Here is a 24081-nt window from a genome sequence, read left to right as displayed (position 1 = left end):
CATTGAGGGAACCCGGCTGGTGTCAGGCTGAAAAAGGAGGCAGAGTCCTCCTCATGGAGACCTCAAATCCTGGAGTCAGTTCTGGGCCCCTCATGACAAGAAAACCCTTGAGGTGCTGAGGGAGTGGAGAGAAGGGAAGGGAGCTGGTGAGGGGCTGGAGCACAAGGGTGATGGAGCGGCTGAGGGACCTGGGGGGTTCAGCTGGAGAACAGGAGCTGAGGGGAGACCTTTTGATCTCTGAACTGCCTGAAAGGAGCTTGGAGCCAGGGGGGTCGGGCTCTGCTCCCCAGGAACAAGCACCAGGAGCAGAGGAAACGGCCTCAAGTTGCGCCAGGGGAGGTTGAGGTTGGATGTGGGAACAATTTCTTCCCCAAAGGGCTGTGGGGCATTGGAACAGGCTGCCCAGGGCAGTGCTGGAGTCACCATCCCTGGAGGGCTGGACAGACGGACATGAGGTTCTCAGGACATGGGGCAGTGCTGTAGTTATGGTCAGAATCAACGATCTTAATAGTGTCTTCCAACCAAAATGATACTATGATTCTATACATGGACAGATTGCAGCCGCTAGTGCGTATCTGTGGGATCACAGTCAGCCTGTGTTCATCTCTAGATCATGGGGAAAGTGTGGGGGGAACAGAAGGACAATGGGGTGCCACTGGTCGTGACCAGAGGAATGCACGACTTGTGGGTCAGCAACAAAGGGCCCAGAGACCTCAGCAGTGCAAACCAGAAGGGGCTGAAAGAACTAAATCCAGCCATCCAGACCTTGACCCTGAGAAGATGCACAGCTGGGGGCAGAGCTCCTCCTGCTTCCCCCAAAACAGTGAAAAATAAAGGAATATGTGTGCCGGCTTTGGCCATGCGAGTGGGAGGAAAGGGGCTTATCCCTTCCTCAGTGCTCTGGAACTGGTGTGAGGGGAGGCTGGAGAAGGGACGTGTCTCCTGTGGCAGTGGGGTGAAGCTCTGCTGAGGGAAACAGCAGAGAACAGAGGGGACAGTGTGGGAAGGGGCAGGAGATGGTTTGTTGAGGGAGGTGAATCCTCCCCCTCTGCTCTGCCCTGGGGAGAACTGGGGCCAGTGCTGGGCTCCCCAGTTTGAGAAGGACAAGGAACCACTGCAGAGAGTCCAGGGAGGGACACAAAGATGCTGAGGGCTCTGGAGCATCTTTGTGTTGAGGAGACACCGAGAGAGCTGGGGCTGTTGAGCTGGAGAAGAGAAGCTGAGAGGGATCTGATCCCCCAACACAGTGAAAAATAAAGGCGATGAGGTTCTCAGGGGCATGGGGCAGTGCCAGGGGTGGGTAAGGTTTGGACTCGATGTTCTTGAGGGTTTTTTTAACCAAAACGCTCCTGTTCCCCCCCCCGCTCACTCACATCCCGCCCGGCGGCGGGACCGCGATCCCGCAGCGCCCCCTGGCGGCGCCGCGTGGCGCTGCGCTCGGCGCAGGCGCCAGGAGCGAGGTGGGGAGAGGGGGGTGCCCGCGGCCTCCGGCGGAAGCGGAAGTTCGGCGGGGCCGGAAGCGAAAGCGGAGGCGACGTGTGCGGCGGAGCGGGGCCGGTCGGGCCGCGCCATGGACGGGCTGTACCACCAAACCAACAAGTGCGTGAGGGGACGGGGGCTGGGGGGCCTGACCCCGCGGGGAGCCCGGGGCGGGGTGCAGCGGTTCCCTGAGGGAAGAGCCGGTGGGCGGACACCCCTCCCGCGGCACAGCGCCCTTTAAAAGCTGCTTTTCCCTCATAAAAATTATCGTTTTCCATCCCGGGGCGTTGCTGTGGGTGTTTCAGCTGCGGGAGGAGCCCTTCTGGTGTCCGTGTGTCTGTCCGGGTCGAGCCACGTCAGCCCAAATCCAGCGGGATTTTCACAAGTGTTCGTAGAAAACAAAGGATTCTGCTTTATATACCTTTCGTGCGGGCTGATTTAGTTGGGGTTTTGTGGCGTGTAGGGGATTTGTAGCAGCAGACACAGTTTAAACCACCTCGGGAAGTGCGTGGGCAATAAGAATCGCTGTTCCCAGATAATGCTGGTGAGGTAGAAGTGGTATGAAAAATGCAAAATAAGGCAAAAAGTCTGGAATGATAGGGAGTAACTTGTGGGAAAGAGCCCAAAGGAGGCAGTTAATCCAAATATTCCAGATTTCTGTGGTAATGGGTGCCCCTGCTGAGCTGTGTTGAGGGTTGTGTGGAAACTAAGAGACTTTCATTGAATAATGACACAGAGTGACCTGTGGGGAAGAGCTGGGAATCCGCTGTTGGTCTAGAAATGCATCCCCAGAACAGTGACTTATGGCAAGGGAATCATCTCGTCTTGTTCCCGTTTCCACGTTGCCTTATTCTGTGATCACAGAACAGTTTGGGTCGAAGGGACCTTGAAACATCACCCAGTGCCCCCCTGCCATGAGCAGGGACATCTCCACCAGCTCAGGTTGCTCAGAGCCCCGTCCAGCCTGGCCTGGGATGTCTCCAGGGATGGTTCATCCACAATTTCTTTGGGAATCGTAGTCACCGAGTTGTATTTTTGTTGTAATTTGTGGTCAGTCTGTGGATACTCTGAATTTTTAAACTCTCTTCCCACCTTTTCTCAGCCTTCCTGCCTTTTCTGGCAGGTGAAGGGTCCTGATGAGTGTGAGGTAGTTTGCTGATCTGGTTGCACATGATGTGGTTTGGTTCCTGCACCTGGGTTTCTAAACAGTCACTTTAAGAGCAACACGAGTCTCAAGCTGACTGGGGTGCCAGAAACGTATTGAAAACAGAACTATAGAACCAGTATGGATTGTAAGATACTGGATATTTAATTTGTTTGGGTAGTGAGGTGACTGTGAACTGGCTGAAGGGAAGAAGCCAGAGAGTCGTGGTCAATGGGGCAGAGTCCAGTTGAGGCCTGTACCCAGTGCAGTGCCTCAGGGGCAGTGCTGGGGCCTGTATTATTCAATATATTCATCAGTGATTTGGATGAGGGAATAGAGTGACTGTCAGCAAGTTTGCTGATGACACCAAGCTGGGAGGAGTGGTGACACTGGAAGCTGTGCTGCCATCAGAGACCTGGACAGGCTGGAGAGCTGGGCAGGGAAAAACTTAAATATAACAAGGGCAAGTGTAGAGTCTTGAATCTGGGCAGGAACAACCCCAGGTTCCAGTGTAAGTTGGGGAATGACCTGTTAGACAGCAGTGTAGGGGAAAGGGACCTGGGGGTCCTGGGGACAGCAGGGTCACCATGAGCCAGCACTGGGCCCTTGTGGCCAGGAAGCCAATGGTACCTGGGGTGGGTTAGAAGGGGGTGGTCAGTAGGTCAGAGAGGTTCTCCTGCCCCTCTGCTCTGCCCTGGGGAGACCACACCTGGAATCTTGTGTCCAGTTGTGGCCCCTCAGTTCCAGCAGGACAGGGAACTGCTGGAGAGAGTCCAGCGCAGCCACCAAGATGCTGGAGGGAGTGGAGCATCTCCCGTGTGAGGAAAGGCTGAGGGAGCTGGGGCTCTGGAGCTGGACAAGAGGAGACTGAGGGGGGACTCATTCCTGGGGATCAAGATGGAAAGGGGGAGTGTCAGGAGGATGGAGCCAGGCTCTTCTGGTGACAACCAGTGACAGGACAAGGGGCAATGGGTGCAAACTGGAACACAGGAGGTTCCACTGAAAGATGAGAAGCAACTTGTTCCTGGTGAGGGTGGCAGAGCCTGGCCCAGGCTGCCCAGGAGGTTGTGGAGTCTCCTTCTCTGCAGACAAACTGGAACACAAGAGGTTCCACTTAAATTTGAGAAGAAACTTCTTCTCAGTAAGGGTGACAGAACACTGGAAGAGGCTGCCCAGGGGGGTTGTGGAGTTTCCTACTCTGCAGACATTCCAACCCGCCTGGACACCTTCCTGTGTAACCTCATCTGGGTGTTCCTGCTCCATGGGGGGATTGCACTGGATGAGCTTTCCAAATCCCTTCCAATCCCTGATATTCTGGGATTCTCTGGTTAAATCCAAGTAATATAACGCTTGTGACATACTCAGTTATCTCTTTAGCAACAGAGTGTTGTGATTTGGAAGGTAGCCCTGATAGTTATTAAAAACATCTCATATAATAACTAAAAAGGAATATTTTATCACTCTGAAAGGTAAGTTGTTTTCAGAGCTCTGGCTTCATAAACATTTGTGCTTGTGCTGTAGATCATGATATTTTTTGTCATTTTTAAGTGTATTTCTTGAAGTCTGAATCCAAGCTGGTCTAAGATTGTTTACCCCAAGTATGGCCAAAGCTTCACCTGTCCTTCTCTTTGGTTTTAGGTGATCTTTTAATTTCATTTAATGCCTCTGTAATTGATATGTTGTAAGAGACAGTGAAAGTCGTTTCTTATCCGCCTTCTCCTGTGCCTCTGTAATTGATATGTTTTCAGAGACAGTGAATGTCATTCCTTATCCATGTTCTTCTCTGCCGTTTGTACTCTAGGACATCTCCTGCTATCATTTCCAGTCCAGGCTGAACAACCATTTCTTGTATAAAAGCTTCTCTGTACTTTTTGTAACATTTCTTGTCCTTCTCTGACCCTTTGCCAGTGTGTCTGGTTTTGAGAAGGGAGGGAGAAAACCTGTGTTTAGTCTGGAAGATGCGTTACTGCCTGTTTACCCAGTGATGTAAAGCCGTGGCGTCTCCTCAGCGCTCCTGACTTTAGCGGTGTATGTAGGTAGATTTCCCTGCAGGTCTGTCATTAAGGTCTCGCTTGTGCCAACTCTTCTCCCTGTCACATCTTCCCTCTGCTCTGAATTTGTGAGTTCCTGCTGTAAATCTGCCGTCTTGTCTCTGTGGTTCTCTTGGAGCAGGCAGATGTTATTGACTTTAAGCCCTGGTTCATGTCATAAATATGAAAAGGGAGCTAGAGCTGGATTGGAAATCTTTGAAATAAAAGATAAATAAAATACTAAATACATAAATAAAACTTTCACCTTGATTTTTTGTTTTTAAACAGAATGTTGTTTTGTAAATGCATGTGAAGTGAAAGCACATACTGAAGAGTTGGGCGGTATTTTTGTGTTCAGTGGTGGGCTGTCTGCACTGAATACCATGTGTCTGATTTCTGTTCTGTTTTAAAAAGTAGTTTTAGGTTAAAGAAGATGAAAATTGAGGTATTGAAAAATGATTGACTTCTGTTAATTTACTCTTTACTTTCGACAGGCAAGTCCATGAGGTCCAATCTTACATGGGGCGCCTGGAGACTTCAGACAAAGAGTCAGTGCACCGTAAGTAATTAATTTCATTTCATTTTAGTTGGAAAAGCCACTCAAGCGCATCGAGTCCAACCAATCCCCCAGCCCTGATGCTACTCCATGTCCTGAGAACCTCATGTCCGTCTGTCCAGCCCTCCAGGGATGGTGACTCCAGCACTGCCCTGGGCAGCCTGTTCCAATGCCCCACAACCCTTTGGGGAAGAAATTGTTCCCCAAATCCAACCTCAACCTCCCCTGGTGCAACTTGAGAATTATTTGGAGAGAAAAGTCCCACTCTAGTACTGATGTATTTAACTTGCGTCTTTAACCTTGCATACTTTATCATTGTATTTACAGTCGTTATTGGAACAAATTTGGCCCTTCAGTCATTGTGGTAGCTGGTGAGACACTGGTTTGGAATGCATTAGCATTATTTTACTATTTGACTTCACTAAGGTGATGTTTTGTGTGAAGGACAGAGTGGAGAAGACAGAACAAGAGTTGACTTCAAATCATCTTCATATTGCAATTCTTTAACTGACAGTGCTAACTGTGGGTGCTTCTGCAGTGGCTTGATACGGGAATGCCAGATACGCTCAATTTAAACAGGTTAAAAAGCCCCATTTTGATGTATTCATGGAGGTAAAACAAACATGTGAATGTGGACAGAACTGCAAATTTAAGACATCACCCGGCTAGTTTACTACAAACTCAAAAAGCTGAGAAGCGTGATTTTATTATCTGTCCTGTTATTTTCCTATTCCTTAAGCATCCACTAATTGGCAGTGTTCTCGCAAACATGCGTAGTCCATTTTCTGGGGAAAATGCTGTAATTTGGTGTGCAGGAATTGAAGTAGGATGATTTGGCTGGTTCCTGCTTGCATCAGCGTCAGAACCTGTACGAGAAATAAGTGGAACGGCTACATCTGAAATGGCTTCAGTAAATTTGGACTGTGAGCCCGGGCTCATAAAATGACCATAATAAAACACCATGACATTGGCAGGTGTATTTTGGACTTAATTCCTGTGTGAGTAATTGCTAATGGACCTCAGCAGAAACTGCTGCAGTGACAGCTCTCACGGGATAAGTTTATGCACATGTTGACTGACTTCTTACCCTAAACACGTTTCTGAAGCATGACGTTGGCTGTGATAACTTTTCCTATTAAAAAATAATGACTTGTTTCTGGTTTTTGTGGTGCTTGTATTACTAGTACAATACCAGGCTGCCTGGGCTGCTGTTCGCTGGCCGTGATTTTGGATCCCTTTGAAAATGAATGTAATTTGCCATCTTGCCTCTGCTACTTGAGACCATTTCTCGGGATAGGATTATGTACCATCTTCCATAGTCAATAGGTGAACGTACTGTACTTATATCTAGAACACATACCTTTATATATGTACATATATTAGTATTTCCAAATTTATGGGAAAAAGGATTATCATTTGCCTGAAGAGCAGGAATAAGAGCCAGGAAATCACAGTTTCTGTTGCTGCTTTCTTTTTCCAACTTGGGCACATCCCTTGTTGCTCAGAAAAGCGTAAGACGACCAAGATATTGCTGTTGGGACTGGCAAAATCAGTTGTAATTGTCTGTGTGCTCTCCTGGTTGCTTTCCTGTTAGTTTAGCTGTTCTAAATGCTAGAGAGATGAATTAGAATGATTTGATTTGTGTCTGTGTGTGTGAGTTGGTTACTCTGTGTGAGATCAAAGGGCAAAGAAAAGGGTTGTATGTGCTGTTTGCTTTTCCCAGTTCTGCAGAATGTGATTTTCTGGAAAGTCCCGAGACACCATGGAGTGGTTAGTTCGTTAATAATAGTTTTCCTATATACTTCTTTAGTCTGAATGCAAAATAAGGACAAAGAGAGTCTGTAGGATTTAGTGATGATTTGTGCTGGGTCTGACCATGGCAGTTTGAGATGTCAGGACTGTCCTCACAGCTGCACGGACGTGATGGTGCTTCTGTCCTCGAACAGTCAGCCTGTGGACGTGCTCTGAGGGTGTGGAGTGTCAGCTTACAGCTCACCTTTCCTTACACAAGGGTGTCAGATAATTCATAGCGCTGCTTTTCTGTGCAGTTCTGTTAGTTGTGACATACTGGATTGTGACATGGTCAGAAAACATGCTTGGCAGATGAGGAAGTTCTGGATTCCCCAGTGTAAGGAGGACAGGGAACCACTGCAGAGAGCCCAGGGAGGGACACAAAGATGCTGAGGGCTCTGGAGCATCTTTGTGCTGAGGAGACACTGAGAGAGCTGGGGCTGTTGAGCTGGAGAAGAGAAGCTGAGAGGGATCTGCTCAATGGATCAGTATCTCAGGGTGGGTGTCAGAGGATGGACCAGACTCTGTTCAGTGGTGCCCAACGCCAGGGTGAGGGGCAACAGGCACAGACTGAAACACAGGAGGCTCCATCTGAACACGAGGAGAAACTTCTTTCCTTTGCGGTGCCAGAGCCTGGCCCAGGCTGCCCAGAGCGGGTGTGGAGTCTCCTGCTCTGAGACATTCAAACCCCCTGGGATCCTGTGTGATCTGCGCTGGACTAGATGATCTCCAGAGCTCCCTTCAACCCCAGCCAGGCTGGGATCCCGTGATTCTGTGAAGGGGGTTGTGGTTTGTACCAATTTTGCTGCACAATGACTCCAGTAACTGAAAGCCTGTGCTTCCTTTTCTCCAGCTGTATCAGTTTCCCACCTCATTAAAGTACAATTAGGTGAGTCTGTGTCGTGTACTTTTGCCCCTCTGCTATTTCTACACACGTTATCAGGAACAATTGCAGCGTAGGTGATTAGTGGCAATTATTTTGCGGCCTTGTTTTTCCACCTGCCAGGGATATTCAACCTTTTTTGGTCATGTCTCTCTGAGCAGTTTGTCCAATCTGCCAATTCCTATCAACTCTTAATCCTTCCCATGCTCTGTCAGTGTCTTCTGCGATAGGAATGGGTGAGCTGTATTAACTTGGAGGTTTAAATTGCCGTCGTTGTGAGGATCATCTTGTGTGAGCTAATCCTGCTGAGGCAACAAGACGGGGCTGCAGGGATGAAGTGGGAGCTTTAAATCATAATACATGGAGCTGAGAGGGGAACAGGCTCAGATATCTTGAAAGAGCAGGGCCTTTCCTGGCTCACTTCTCAAAGGAGGAGAAGGCAGGAGTCTCAGATTATTGAGTTAAATAAGTAGCTTTTTCATGGTATGTATAATTCTCAGTTATCTGATTGCTTTTCATCCTGTAAGGATTTGTGTCTGCCAGGTTTTACATACTGCTTGGAATGCTTTTGAACTTTTACCTTCACTCAGATTGCAGGTCTTTAATTCAAATCACTTTTTTATTTCCTTGCAGTGGTAGAAAATGAGATTCAGGCAAGAATAGACAATATATTCAGCAACTTGGAGCGTCTGGAAATCCTGTCGAGCAAAGAGCCTCCCAATAAACGGCAGAATGCTAAACTGTAAGTTCACCTTCTTTGCTATGATAGTTTTGTCTTTGTAATTATTTTCATTAAAGTTATTGAAGCCCTTTGCCTTTTGTTTTAAGTGAATCCTTTGCGTAACTTAACTCTGTAGCAAAACTGAGGCAGGGAGGCAAAATCACTTTCCTGCGTTTCACCGCAGGCTGGTGACGGAGCTGGATTCATGGCTCTGTTCTGAGATGAGCAGAACATGGCACTTGGATGCTTAATAAAATTCTACTTTATATGGCATTTGATTTAGTGGCTTTTGTGGAGGTAAGGAGTAAAATTATCTCAATTGGTGTCATTTTCTCTGGACCGTTTTCCTGGCTGTTGGTGGCTGAAATAAGGAGGTTTGTGACGTGAGCACTGGTTTGAGCAGGAGATCGGGTCAGAGACCTCAGGATCTTATGTCCTAATTTATTCTGTGACTCTACTACTAATGTTGATGTGGCCGAATGGTGGTATCTCCTGTATTGGCCACTGACTTTTATACCCCCTTTAATGGAAAACTCATGAACATGGTGCTAACTAATCAAAGTCCAAAGCTTAATTTTCTGTGTAAATGGGGGTCATAAAATAAAGCTCTTTGAGTATCTTTCCTTATCTGTGTTAAATGAGGAATGTGTATATAAAACTCCTGAAGAGACGTGGGATAGGATGTCCAAGCTCAGAAATTCTGCTCCACATTCTGTTAAATATCCACCTATTCAGTAGAAAAACGAGGCATGGAGGATATAAGTCTGGAATACAGGCCTGACATTGAATATCCTTTATCTTCTAGATAAGTAGAACCCATCATTCTTTATTATTTGTATCTGTTAATTTATAATGCTCCATTGTTTATATAAAACCACCAGAAACGAATGGTATTTTTATCTCTGGGAATGTCTTCCTGTCGTTGATCCTTCGTAGGCGGGTTGACCAGCTGAAGTACGACGTGCAGCACCTGCAGACGGCCCTGAGGAACTTCCAGCACCGCCGCTACGTCCGGGAGCAGCAGGAGCGGCAGCGGGAGGAGCTGCTTGCGCGTACATTCACTACTAACGTAAATACTCTTTATTGTAGATCTCTGTTCTAGATGCCATAGCCTTTCAGAGAAGTTTCAGGCAGGAACGTAGGTTTGAGTTGATTAAATTGCTGCTGTGAGCTGTAAACGGAACAAAGAGAGGGAAGTAGAACAATACACGTTGAAAAAGTGCAACTTCCTCATGAGGAGAAGTTTGTCTATTAGGGGCAGCGGTAAAAACGCCGGAAACTGGTGCTCTGTTTTATCCAGCACAGTTCTGCCTGACTTACATAGCAACTTCAAAATGAGGTAGGTACCAAAGTGTACATTTTACTTGGATTTGTGTCAAATATCTTCATCAAATCCTGAGATTTATCAAATACCTGGCTTTTATACACTCTGCTGTCAGTAGATGTCAGCAAGCTTTCATTTATCCAAGTATAAATCACACTGCTGGAGGAAAAACCCTCCCTTTTAACCTATAAACGATTCAGAAGTTTTTAATGACGGGAACGTGTTTCCACTTGTTCTTGTTAATTTTTAGTTCTGTCAAGGTTTAAGGCAAGGCGGCAATAAACTGTGGCAGACGCTCCCTGTTATCCCCTCATTTCCCACCACCCCTTTCCTTTCGATCGGAAAGATCATAGGAAATATAAGAGGAAAGGAAGAGAGACTTCAAGTTGGAGAGGTTTAAAGGGTTTTACTAATGCTACTAATAAATAGAGAATATATACAAGATATACAAAACCAATCTGGAGTGCTGGATGTGGAGCTGGCGTCACTCAGCAGCAGAGCTGGGGGTGCGGAGCTGGCGGCTCCAGCAGCTGCAGCTCAGGCCCCAGAAGTCATGGGTGACAATTCACAGCAAACCGGAACCTGGGTGCAGGATGCAGGGCCTGAGGCCTGTGGATCACAGACAGACAGACAGACAGGGTCCTCTCTGGATGCCGGCCGTGGGCGAAGAGAGCGTGACCCTGTGATCACCCTCTTATATAGGAGGTATGACGATTGTGGGATGGAATACTTGTGTTGGTCAGTTCTAGTCACCTGTTCCATCCACCCTTCCTCAAACACACCCTTCTCACAACGGAATGTGGGAAAACTTATCACGCTGTCTTGGCTACCATAGTAATTAATCTAAACACGAGCTTCTTCAGCATTCCGTTGGTCTCTTATCAGCACCGAGTGCAGCATCTGAGAAAAAATATGCAGCTGAAACTCAGAAAAATACAGCCACCTAAAGAACTGAGCTGAAAGAGAACCAGTCTTGTTTTTAATAAAACCAGGACAAGTTCCTGCATTGGGAATTCCCCCCAGTGCAAACTTCTGGAGGAGTTTTGCTCTGAATAACGTAGGTTTGCTTTCAGATTTCACTTTTGTGTAACTCAAAAGCTATTTTATTTGTTTGTTCATTTGTTTTGGTTTTTTTTTGTTAAAAGCATATCACCTACCATTCCCTTTCTGTGTTATCATTCACTGTTAGGGCAAGGAAGAGCGAATATAGGCGGTCCTATTTCCTTGAGATTGGGCAATTTTGGTGTACTTCACAAAGATGAGGTTTTGTTGGCCATTTCAAAATTACAAACAAGGCTTGAAAGCAACACTGATATTTGAAACTTGATTTCTTTTCAAAACACTGTGGTGTTCCTCTGCAGATATGGAAGAAAGTTCCTGTAGGAAACCATGTGTAAGTGGAACAGTTTTGAAGAGCAGTAGCAGCCTTGCAAATACAAAATAGATAGCGAGTTATTTTTTTCCTCCTTTGGATGCTGAAAAGTGCCTGAAGATGAAAAAAAAGCAAACATCATTGTTATAAAAATGTGACTTTTAAAGTAAAATCTCCTTTAATTGGAAAATGATGGTTTGTCAGTTATTGGCCAGTCTGTTTACACAGTTCTAATTAACATACGACCCTATTCTATTAAATAGAAAAGTCAGCTGAGCATGTCAGCAACCTGAATAAATCACTGTAGCATACTAACAGCTTTTAAAGCTGTAGCGGTGTTGTGAACATTGTGCTTAATTTGAAGATAAATATGGTCTTTAACGCCTTTTCTTGTACCATTCTGGAGAAAACCACTAACAGCAAATGAAATGGATGATGAGGAGGATCAAAAATCTGCTTTGCTACTTTTCTTGCTGCTTTGTGGTCTCTTAAAAACCCCTGCAAACGCTTCGTGTAGGAAATGGAATCCCCGATGATTTGAAGTTTAATAAATAACTGAAATAGTAGCCATTCAGAAGCAAATCCAAGTGCTTCTGCTCTGCAGGCTCGTGTAAAACAAGTCGCTTGTTTGAAGCTTGGGGCTTCGTGACCGTTTGATCAGAGATTGTTGTGGTTTCTTCGTCAGCTCTGACCCCACAGCTGCTGACAGCTCTGCCCTTTATTCTTCCTCCTCTTACAGAGCGCAGACAACAGACCCAGGCAGTCCAGCATCTGACAACGGACTGTGCATGTCACTCCTATATTAATATTGTTTTACAATTTGGTGTTGTGACATGCATGTAACTTAGAGCTGACAGTCAGCTGTAGGGTGTAAACCACCTATTCCCTGTTTTGGTAGTTCTTGTTCTGAGTACGTGGACTCAGGTAAGCCAGTGTCTCCACTTTTACCAGGATTGTGAATCCTGTTTGTAAAACCATGTGGGAGCGATGAGCCGTTATCTTATCTCCCTCCATGGAATAGTGTCCGGGGAAGATTAAACCGGAGGCCTTTGAAGGACAAAAGCGACATTCTCTGACCTCTTGTGCATTCCAGAATTTTATCCAGTTATTTCCATTTGAAGATTCATAGTTTCTAGTTGAGCGAATGCATCTTCTCTGGAAAATAGTTATTTTATTTTTAGATAAGGCCTTGGGTGATGGGTGAGTCAGACCTCCAGGGAACTACGTTCATGTCTGCTTGCCCTCACCATCAGAAATGTGCACCATGTTGTAAATGTATAGTACGTCATCACCCAGGTGTTGTGTTTTGCAGGCCTTTTGTTGCTTAGAAATGTGATATTAAATCTTTCAAGAGTCTTTCACTTGCAATGATCAATAGACTCCTTGCTAAACACCTCCTCTTAACGTTCTCTCTTGTAACACCCTTTCCTACATATATTATAAACTGAGATTATAAAAAAATCTCCACTTTTAATCTGACCTTTTATTCCTTGAGTTTAATTGCAGATGAACTTTGCCTTTTGGCTTGCTTCCTGTAGGCTTCTCTAAATCACTCTTTTCCCCTCGAATATCACTGTTGCACTTACTATCCTTATGATGTTTAATGATCCTTATGATGTTTAATACATCCTTCCAAACCCTGTCAAGTTTTCACCACATTTGTTTCTGCATGTTCTTTTTTCTGGATCTGTGTGAGCGAGCAGGCGAGGTAACCGAGACCCTGCGTTTCCCCCACAGGACTCTGACACCACCATCCCGATCGACGAAACGTTACAGTTTAATGAATCCCTCCAGAATGCCCATCGTGGCATGGATGATCTTATTGGCAGTGGGACCAACATCCTGCAGGGCCTGAGGGACCAGAGAGTCACGTTAAAGGTGGGGGCATCACGTTTTACCAAAAAGACCCCACGTTTTTCTGCGTTTATGATGACCAGGATAAGTAAAATAAATCCATGAGTTTGTTTCAGTTACGCTGCTTTGAGCTGAGAATGCCGAGAAAAGCCTAAACTCCATTTTAACTGAACCTGAAATATTCTTTGAAATTATTTTATCATCTTATTAGGAACATCTTTAAGCTCTTTTTGTGGCTGGACAGCCAAGAGGTCTTCACCTGCGCAGCAGTTAAAATCTTAATGTTCTGTTCTGTTATGGGGTTTTTGTTTGTTTGTTTGTTTGGGGTTTTTCTGTTCAAATGCAGAATGGGAAATAATGGTTAACTTGCAGATAGATGTTGATTCAGCTGAACATCACTCAGGGCAACCCCAAAACTGGCATAAAGTACTTGTGTTTAAGATGAGTGATAAAGATAGTACTCCTTGAGGTCCAGTTCACTTCAACAATATATCTTTCCCCAAATACTGTTAACAACAGCTGTATTTCTTCATGTCTCTTAAATATGTGCCTTTTATTTTAAGGACCATTCAAAGTGGTGTTAAATTTTAAGCAAATAGCTCAAAGATATAAAAAGCTTTTTTAATAAGAAGTAGCTGTTGGGGGAAAGTTGGATCTCTGAAAAAATGGGGGGAGATTCTGTGTTGTATTTATCTTCTGAGGAGGATGATGATTGTTGTCTGTTTTATGATATTGCGTTAGTTTGAGAGGGACCTGCCAGAGGATTTAAACCTCTTAACTGAGAAGATAAATGCCTACGTTTGATGAGACGAATCGCACATTAAGCCCCGTGGATTGCGGTCAGCGAGCCACACACAACCGAGTCGTGCACACGTGTGGGTCTCACCCCTAATGCGCAGAGACATTTTCCTGGGGCAACTTTTAGTACCTGTGGTGCCCTTTCTTAGGAGTTACCAGAGCTGGGTGTTCACAGGGCAGAGTTGGCAGGTGCTTATTTTAATCCTAATGTTGCAATGCACAAGCCAGGTGTGTCCTGTCCCGGTCACAGAGGACCAGGCTGCCCAGTATTCCCATGCAGGGGACAGGGCCACCGCAGGGCACAGTGGCAGAGGACGCTTGTGCACTGTGCATGGCACTGCGTGGCTTTGGTGGCTGGTCACGTTGGTTTGGGGCATCCAGTCATTAAAGTGCACGAGGGTACGTGCAGTTCACACAGGGAACGGGAGGTTGGTGGTTCTACACGATAGTCACTGATTCAGGGTGATCTCTGCCGAAGGACAAGGAACCACTGCAGAGAGTCCAGGGAGGGACACAAAGATGCTGAGGGCTCTGGAGCATCTTTGTGATGGGGAGACACTGAGAGAGCTGGGGCTGTGGAGCTGGAGAAGAGAAGCTGAGAGGGATCTGATCAATGGATCAATATCTCAGGGTGGGTGTCAGAGGATGGACCAGACTCTGTTCAGTGGTGCCCAACGCCAGGGTGAGGGGCAGCGAGCACAGACTGAAACACAGGAGGCTCCATCTGAACACGAGGAGAAACTTCTTCCCTTTGCGGTGCCAGAGCCTGGCCCAGGCTGCCCAGAACGGGTGTGGAGTCTCCTGCTCTGAGACATTCAAACCCCTGGGATCCTGTGTGATCTGCCTGTGACCCTGCGTGAGCAGGTGGGGCTGGGGATCTGCAGAGGTCCCTTCAACCCAACCACCCTGTGATTCTGTGAATGACAGAAGCACTTGGTGTCTGGAGGGTTCCTGAGAAGGAAGGGTGGACATCACAAGTCAGAACTTCACCACGGCTGGCACGTATGAGAAGGGAATTCTTGCAGGACCTGCTGCCTCAAAAAATGCTATTTCTTGTTGTGGTCAAAACTCCTGACTTGCTGCTTTTGCTGGTTAGATTGCAGTAGCATGTCTGGACTCCTTTTAGATTGCGATGGGCCTCCTGCAGATGTGATTGCCCTCAGCTTGGGGCAAGTCAGGGATACTTTGGGTCAGAACTGTAATAGTGAATGGTTGGTGTCTCTGCCCACTGCTGCTGATACTCTAATTTTGGGAGTGCAATGTACCTATGCTTTCAGGGGATATTTCTTCTGACTCACAGATGAGGAAACATCTGTTCATATTCATTTTCCCCTCAGCTTTTCTTACACTATCAAAGGCTTTGTTGCCCGTTTATAAATCTGGCAGAAGCAGCTAGCATGGGGAGAGCTTCTAAAGATAAATGGGTTCATTTGGAAACATGTTAATCTATGTAACTTCTTGGGTATTGGATATAAATAGAGACAGGCATGAACCAAGTATTCCCAAATTGCCACAAGGTTTTAATTATTCCAATTGTACAATTCCACTGTTCCACAGACTGCAAGAATTGAAGAGTCTTCACTTTCCTATTGTTTGCTTTCATTATAAAACTTAATATTTGGTTTCTCTTCTCCAAGCAAGCTTTTCTTTTATTCTGATGTAGTGTGAAAAGATTTCCCTAGAAACAGGAAAAGTGCAGAACATGAACGTTTAGTATCCAGGGGTTTAACAGGAGGTGTATGAAATGAAGGTGAAAAATGGGATTATGTTTTATCAGCTGAGACATAACCTGATTTCAGCCAAGGACCTGAATACCTACACAGTGTTCTACAGAAGAAACCACTTATCTCATTTGGTATCGCAGATTTTAAGGATTGAGAAACCATTTGTGCATGTATGTCCAATATAGTTGATATGAGTTCTGTCCTCAGCTTCTCTGATCTTAAGTCAGGTTGATATTCAAAACAACTCCCAAATTTCACCTTTTTATTCTTTTGAGACCAAAGATGTGGTGGACTGTGAGAACAGAAACCAGGGCATTTTTAAAGTGTACTAATAGAGTATTGTGGTGGGAATCTGCTATTGACCTCGCTCAGAGAAGGAATGGCTGAAGTCTTGCAGCTTGCTGGAGCGAGGTGTTCTGTAAGGACTTGGACCAGAATTCAGTTTGAGAGAGACCACAGGTCCGTTACCGTCACCATGATGTGACAAGGCTGCTCTCTAGCAGAACCCATCTTGGTGCACGTCATAGAATCACAGAATCATTTTGGTTGGAAAAGCCTCTCAAGACCATCGAGTCCAACCATTCCCCACCCCTGGCACTGCCCCATGTCCTGAGAACCTCATGTCTGTCTGTCCAGCCCTCCAGGGATGGTTCCAGTGCTTCATGACCATCCCAGAGGGGATGATCCATCTCCGAACTGTGCCCAGGGTCCATCTACGTGTCTGTATTTCTGTCTTTGGCCATTGCCCAGAAATAGTTGGAGTGTTCCTGCTGCATCGCAGTGCTGACTCCCCAGGTCGTTTCCTGGCACCTGCAGTTCTGCAGCTTGCTGGGTTCATCTGTTTTGTGGTTACTGCTGATGTGGTGGGATCCACGTTATTGACGATACCAACTGTGTCAGCAGTGAAACCGAATTGAGGTGTGTCCCTGCCTGCAGTTCCGCTGCTAGCAGTGTACATTCAGTGCTTTTCTCCAGAAGGATTTCTTGAAATTGCGTTAATTACACTTTTTTAATGCCTTTTCATTGCACTCTATCATTAGCCTTACAAGTTTCTGGACAACCTTTTCAGTCTCTTGTTGGTATGAACTGGACTCCAGCAGTTCTGCAAGAAAGGTCTGATCAAGAAGCTCCAAGCTCTTGTTTGAATGCCTGAAAAAGGGCCAGAAAACTCTTAATGCCTTTTCTGTGAGCCACTCTTCGTGGTCTCTGTTCAGCCAGACTGTTTTGTATCTTTAACCACATTCCTGTTTATGTGTGAATTAATTAGCCTCATCATCTAGCTATTAATATTTCCAGGGCATCTCCTCCTAAATTGTATTGGCTGATGGCAAGTTCCATCCATCAGAATTCATCACTTGCCACCCCAATGAAATATTCTTGGACTGTGGCATAAGACGCGATGGACCATGAGGTTGATTGTTTCTTTCCTTTTTCTTCTTAGGGTACTCACAAGAAGATCCTGGACGTTGCCAACATGTTGGGTTTATCCAATACAGTGATGCGGCTGATTGAGAAGCGAGCCTTTCAGGATAAATACTTCATGATCGGGGGAATGATTTTGACTTGTGTAATTATGTTTCTGGTCGTGCAGTATCTGACATGAGCTCCTGAACTGTTGCCAGAGGAGATCGTCCTTTGGAGCAAGACAGACTGTCCTCCAGACTGTTCTTTCCTCTGGGTCCTGCTTCGGATGAGCCCCTCCTGTGACCTTCAGAGTTTACAAATCGCACTCGGACACGCGTCTTGTGGAAAGCACGTAGGGAAACACATTGCTCTGGAGACGCTGTAGTTGAGAATAGCCCTATAAAAATAACCCTGGCCTTACTGCTCTCGCCTGATTGTCTGCAGGTTTACGAATCTGGTTAAATAGGAAGCAGAAGTGAAAATTTGGCCCCACTGTATTGCGAGGTAGGAGTGTCCTTTTGGGTAGAGAGGGATGAGACGGTGCAAAGGCTGAATAGAAGATGTAGTGAGCCAGAAATGGCCCTAATCACAGTGTTTTGCAACAAAAGAACGCCACGGAGGAGAATTCCGCGTGGTTGGTGGGCACGCTCCTGCCTAAGCGTGCAAAAAGAGGTGGGAAGGGAAGGGTTCCCATCTGCAAACTCACCGCTTCGCTTGGAGGGAGAAGGATTTGTGTGGAAGGGTCTTAACTCTCAAAGCACGGTTATAACCTCAGCTACCTTTTTTATTTGTGCGTACAGTGTTAACCAGCACAAATCTTCCCATTTTATGCTGAAATGCTTCTCATCTGAGGTGTGTTTTGGTACCTTTTAGTGCTGTGCTGCTTCCCAGTGGAAGCTGATCGCGACGCTCTGCTGCTTTCAGGCTGATGCACATCAGGCCTGTGTCTCGCTGTGCCTGGTACCCAATCCAGCCTCCAAAAACTGTAAAACTGCCATTTTTAATGCTAGTGCACATCACGTTTTGGTGAGTTATTTTCATTTTCCGAGGTGGCTGGTTTGGGTTGTGCTCTGTAGCTGGTATTTCTTGCGTTGGTGAAGCGGGCAAGTCCTCGCCATGCTCAAAATCACATTTGTGACTTTTACGTTCACGGAGCTGGAATGGGCTCTCTCTGGCGTTCTTTATGTTCAGAATCACAGTGGGATCAGGGCAACGAACCTTCCACTTAAAATCAGTTGTTAGAAGTGTTTCCTGAAGTTACGTGCCTTGGGGTGGTGAACATCCCTCATCCTCGGGAAGAGTTTCTTTGCATTATCCTTTATACCCGCAGAATTACTGTGAAAGACGTTGTAATTCGCGTCACCTCGCAGAGGTTTTAGGTGTCTGTCCACACGTGAACGCTCACAGTTGTGAAATGCCTCCGTGTTTAAACATGCCGCCGCTTTCCCTGCAGACTGAACGGCCATCCTGCAATTCTGGGCATCACCCATTTCCATCAGCCTTCAGAGACATTCCCATCCCTATTTGTGTGCAAGTCTGGAGCGTTTCCAGATGTGTGACAGTGGCACAGAAGTGTCACATTTAGATGGTGTGGCATAATGCTGGCAACCCCTTCGTTTTTCTTTCTGTCCGGAATGGTTCTTTTAATGAGTAACAGATTACGAGTTCTGCGTCCCGTCTTTGCTGCAATAAGCTTTGCTTTTATTATGTAGCCTGTTGCAAACTTGGAGAAGTGGTATAAATAGCTGTAAAAGATGGATTTAAGTTAATATGGGGAAGTGGAATGGTCAGATTCACACCTGGAGCCCCAGGCAGGGAAATGAGCCGTCAGCTCTACCTGCGCCGCAGACACCAGAAGAGAGGCCAGGATACCATCAGCACCCAAATAATCCTGTCGGATGGTTCGGCACAAGAAACCAGGAAAGCCTTAGAGCTCGTCAAGTATCTTTAATCTAAATCTTATATCTAAGTTTACCCTAAATGTATTTAAAATATGAAATCTGATAGATTTAGGATACTACGCACTTGAGAGGGCACCTTCTATGAGATCACCTGGTTACCTTGTCTGGGATCCTGGGCAGATCTTCTTCTGTTCTGATAAACTGGTCCAATTCCACCTTGATTTTACAATGTTATGGTTTAGTGCTTAAAGGACCGCATTAGGCAGTGTTTAGAGTTTATATAGTTGTGACCTGGCGTAGCAGGATTTGTCTTGTACCAAAGTGAGACTCTGGCCTATTTGTTTCCTTTCTTGGCTTGTGGTAGGAGCCATAAAATAATTGGAACTGGATTTTTTTGTTGTTGTTGAGACTATCTGGACATTTTTATACGTGTCTCTGTGTTCATTTATTCCGCCCTTTTAGAGTCTCCTTGCTCACGTCCCTTTTCTAAGCAGCGTCCTTGCTCTTCGCTCTGTCTCAAGGTGAGATGTGGGGATCAAAGGAACCACTTGGGTAAGTGGATTTGTTGAGGCGCAACTTCAGCTGAATCTGTACCAGATGTTAAGTCCAAAATGATCTACAAGAGCATCCGCTCTCAGGCGGTTGGTGTAAAACCCTCACACCATTGTGGTTGGCCACAGTGGGAGCACAGGTGGGATCAAGGTCTCCACTAACATGAGGCAGAGCTGAAACCCCGGTGGTTTTACTCCTGTTGCTGCTACAACTCCATGTGAAGTTCCTTTTCTTACTAAAGGCCACATTTCCTTGGGCAGAGCTGTTTTGCTTCTGAATGTCTGTGGCACAACAAGCGTTTGAGCTGTTGGGTGAACTCTCTCATGGGGGGACACTGTGGAAACTAACTTGCCTCTGGAAAAGAAAAACAAAAGCAAACCAAACATTTTACCAGTATTTTATACATTAAGGGGCAGGGGTGGGACATGCTGTGATTCATACGATGTGTTATGTGAATAAAGATTTTTCAACCAAAATGAAGGTTTTTTTACCGTGACTCAGGAGGAGGCACCAGTAGGGAGAGGTCGCGGCTGTGGAACTGCCTGTGTCTGTCTGTCTGTCTGTTGGGAGGACATGGGTACCACCGCGCTCCCGGTGATGCTGTCACTGGGGGCACTGCTGGTGACACGTGTTGTGGTTTAACTCGAGCTTCAATACAATGACAACAGCTGCTCATTCACCCCCTTCCCACCCCCCTGAAATAGGGGAGAGAATGGAAAGGGAGAAACTTGGATTGAGCTGAACACAGCTTAATAAAATAACAAAATACTAATACACTACTAGTAAACATATATATATATATATATATATATATATATATAAAATAGAAATAAAAGATACTCAAGGCAATTTCTCATGACCTCCCTCCACACCGAGCAGCCAGTCCCAGGAACCAGCACCTGGTCCCAAACAGCCGATCCCAGAGAGAGAAAAGAGGAAAAAGGCAGAAAGGCCCAGGAGCCTCTGCAAAACAGCACAAGGCCAAACTGAACGTCCCGAACCGAACTGCCCTGGCTCTGAACAAGAGTGAGACAGACAGACTGGAAGGTCCTGACTCTCCTTCTATCTTAAGCAGAATCAGAGAATGGACTGGGTTGGAAAAGCCCTCAGAGATCATCCAGACCAACCCTTGGTCCAACTCCAGTCCATGGACTAGACCATGGCACTAAGTGCCATGTCCAGTCTCAGTTTAAAAACCTCCAGGGCCGGTGAGTCCAGCACCTCCCTGGGCAGCCATTCCAATCCTGACCACTCTCTCTGCAAAGAATTGCTTTCTCATCTCCAGCCTAAATTTCCCCTGGCAGAGTTGAAGCCCATGGCCCCTTGTCCTATTGCTGATGCCTGGGAGAAGAGACCAATCCCCACCTGGCTAGAACTGCCCTTCAGGTAGTTCTAGAGAGTGCTGAGCTCAGCTCTAAGCCTCCTCTTCTCCAGACTAAACAAGCCCAGCTCCCTCAGCCTCTCCCCATAGGGCTTGTGTTCCAGTCCCTTCCCCAGTCTTGTTGCTCTTCTCTGCACCCGCTCCAGCACTTCAATCTCTTTCCTGACCTGAGGGGCCCAGAACTGAACACAATACTCCAGGTGTGGCCTCCCCAATGCAGAGCACAGGGGAAGGATCACTGCCCTTGTCCTGCTGACCACGCTATTTTTGATACAGGACAGGACACCGTTGGCCTTCTTGGCCACCTGGGCACACTGGTGGCTCATGTTGAGCTTCCTGTCAGGCTGGAACACTCTGACTGCTCAGTCTGGGTGTCAGTCCAGCTCTGTCTGTCCATCCGCTTCCTCGCTGCCTCACATCTGCAGGCAGAGCTCAGAGTGTCCTTGGCTCTCAGACCAGAGCAATTACAAACATTAACTCTGTGCTGGGCTGATATCTTCTTGTTCTCAAACTAAGTCCAACAATGGCCGTGCTAGCTAGGAAATAGGAAGGTTTCTAACTGCACAAAGAAAGTGAACCCAGTCAAACCAGCAGAACACGGCAGGTGTGGTAGAAACGGTGGTGGGTCTCTGGCTGGGTGGTGGTGCAGGGGAGACGCTGTGGGGATGACACCCAGGACCTGGGGCTGCTCTGCCCCGTCCCTCTTTGTCACCGGAGAGGGGACAGACCTTCCCGTCCTGCCCTCGGCCAGCTCGTGCAGGCGGCTGGAGCCCCTGTGTCCTGCTCAACTCTCCTACGTTCTAGTTAAGGAAGAACTTGGAGGGCAAAATGTGGCTGTTGATAAAGAGATCATGGATTTAAAATGCGAGATCAAGGGGTTAGATTAACTTTCTCTTGCAATTATGTTTTGTTTTGCAGTAATTCAAGTTCCCCACAGCTACAAAACACTTATTAAATCAGAGAATATCAAGCAAAGAATGTGACAACTTTAAAATTCATCCAATGATGTGGGTATAAATTAGATGAATAGATCAGAGCAGCCTTTGGCAGCATGGTGAGCAAGGTCTTCACAGTTTATCTTCTCAGGTGATCCCCTGAAGGACTAAATGATGAGCAGCAGCTCAAGCCTGGTGTCCCAGTTTTGTTACAAACAAGGCCAGTTTCTCTTTTAGGGAATTTTTCTTTCAGCAAAGTTCTTAGTAACTGCACTTTTCTGGAGTTGGATGCATGTTTTGGTAGATGCAGCGATGGAATGCGAGGTCGCTGATAAGGATTTACGTCCCGTAAGTGAGAGGGGCAAGGAGGAGCGAACTGAACAGGTGACTAAAACTGACCAGCTAAGTGTTCCATCCCATCATAACACCATATAAAATGGGAGATCATGAGGGTCTCAGCCCCTCTTCAACTATGGCCAACATCTGGGCAGGACCCTGCCTGCTGTCCCTGCAAATCTGAGGCCTAGTGATGGACCCTGCATCCTTGAATCCAGCTCCAGTTTGCTGCAGAGTCCAGCCCAAGACTTCCAGGTGCCTGCCCTGCAGTTATTGGAGCAGCTCTGAGCTTTGCTGGGGAATTCAAGATTGGTTTTGTATATTTTGTATTATTTTCTCTATTTTATTAGTAGCATTAATAAAACATTTTTAATTCTTTCCAACTTGCAAGTGCTCTCTGGTTTTGCCTCTCTTTGCTGTCCTATCGCCTTTCCTTAGAGGAGGGGGTGAAGGGGTTAACAAAGCACCTGCCAGGGTTTGTTGTGGCCCTGCAATCAAACCTCGACACCGCGAATCAGCATCGCCGATTCATCAGTGTGCTGTACGGTGTGACCGCGTGTGTGACCGGGAGGGTCTAAAAGAGACGGTAGAAGTTTTGACTAAGTGCAGTCAGTGTTTTAGCAATTAAAACAGAGTGAAATTAGGCCAACGTATATACAGATTGGAGGGGGAGATAGTGGATAATAAGATTATGATCTGATGGGGAAAAACTAATTTAGAAGGAAGACAGTACAGATAAGTACTAGAGGGTGTGTGTACTTGTCTAATAACCAAAGCTTAATATGTATGCATATATATGTATACTGTGGCCAAATGTTAACCATATAATGCACAATTACAACAGCGTTGTGTTAAAAATCAACACGTCCTTTAGCGTAAAACAAAAGCAATAGCAACACTGCTTGTGACTATAATAATGTTGAATGTCGCAACTGTAGGAGTAAAAAGATGTCTCTTTGTGGGCTGTAACACAAGCCGGTGGTGACAGTGTTGTGTTTTCACAGTAACGCTGTGTGAGCATCGCAGGTTTGGCAGCTGCTCTGCAGGGGGTGCTGCTGCCTCGCGCTGTCCCATCCTGCCCGGGGTGCTGAGCCATCCCAGCCCAGCTCCAGCGCCCCCGGCACCACCAGCCCCACAGTCCTGGGTGGGCTCCTGTTCTACCACCCTCCGTTGTCTTTGTATCTTGATGTAGGGAGGTGAAAAGCCAAGAGCAGCAGAGATGGTGGCGGGGGGGGAGGGGAATAAAACAGTGACAGGGGATGAGAGAACAGTTCAGTCATGTCAGTGTTCTGGAAATGGGCAGCAGAAATGACAGCCTGGCTGGACTTTGCGCTGGGGCGGCCTCACCTGGAGCATCCACTGTGTGCAGGGCTGGGGACATGGGAGAAAAGGAGATAAAGTTACTGGAGAGTGTCCAGAGGAGGGACACCAATTTGGTGAAGGTTTGGAGGGGAAGCCGTATGAGGAGCGGCTGCAGTCCCTGGGTTTGTTCAGCTGGAGCAGAGCAGACTGAGGGCAGAGCTCATGGGCTGCAGGTTCAGCAGGAGCAGGAGGGGCAGGCTGAGCTCTGCTCTGTGACAGTGACAGACCCAGGGAATGGCAGAAGATGTGCCAGGGAGGGTCAGTGGGACATGAGGAAAAGGTTCTTGACCCAGAGGTGCTGGACACTGAACAGGCTCCCCAGGGAGGTGTCACAGCCCAACCTGACAGTGTTCAAGAAGAGACTGGACAACGTCCTCAGACACACGGGGTGACCTGTGGGGTGTCCTGTGCATGGACAGGAGTTGGAATCCAGGATCCTGTGGGTCTCTCCTACTCAGGACATTCCCTGATTCTATGTGGGTGTGGGGCTGTGTAAGTCAGACCACTGTGAAGAATATGAAATAAAGAATACAG

At 46.7% G+C, this 24081-nt stretch overlaps 1 protein-coding gene across 2 annotated transcripts; it reads left to right on the top strand.

Annotated features, from left to right (window-relative positions):
* The first annotated feature begins 1480 nt into the window (after positions 1 to 1480).
* On the top strand, positions 1481 to 20009 carry GOSR2 (golgi SNAP receptor complex member 2). 2 transcript variants are annotated; one of them, XM_065040007.1, is made up of 6 exons: positions 1481 to 1599; positions 5148 to 5212; positions 8517 to 8625; positions 9541 to 9673; positions 13038 to 13178; positions 17118 to 20009. In XM_065040007.1, exons 1-6 carry the CDS (start codon positions 1571 to 1573, stop codon positions 17277 to 17279), a joined length of 639 nt encoding a protein of 212 aa, XP_064896079.1. In that variant the 5' UTR covers positions 1481 to 1570; the 3' UTR covers positions 17280 to 20009. The 2 variants fall into 2 exon arrangements, with proteins under 2 accessions (XP_064896079.1, XP_064896080.1); XM_065040008.1 differs by lacking the exon at positions 13038 to 13178.
* The last annotated feature ends 4072 nt before the right edge of the window (positions 20010 to 24081 follow it).

The sequence above is a fragment of the Columba livia genome, chromosome 23 (assembly GCF_036013475.1).
Source record: "Columba livia isolate bColLiv1 breed racing homer chromosome 23, bColLiv1.pat.W.v2, whole genome shotgun sequence".
Classification (NCBI taxonomy): domain Eukaryota; kingdom Metazoa; phylum Chordata; class Aves; order Columbiformes; family Columbidae; genus Columba; species Columba livia.
The sequence above is the reverse complement of the archived record's forward strand: the minus strand, read 5'-3'. Positions and strand labels throughout refer to the sequence as shown.

Bases quoted from the DNA above. Each gene is read 5' to 3' on its own strand.
- GOSR2 (XM_065040007.1), top strand. From the start codon at position 1,571: ATGGACGGGCTGTACCACCAAACCAACAA. The intron at 8,626-9,540 runs GTAAGTTCACCT...GATCCTTCGTAG, and splicing joins AAACGGCAGAATGCTAAACT to GCGGGTTGACCAGCTGAAGT. The intron at 13,179-17,117 runs GTGGGGGCATCA...TTTTCTTCTTAG, and splicing joins ACCAGAGAGTCACGTTAAAG to GGTACTCACAAGAAGATCCT.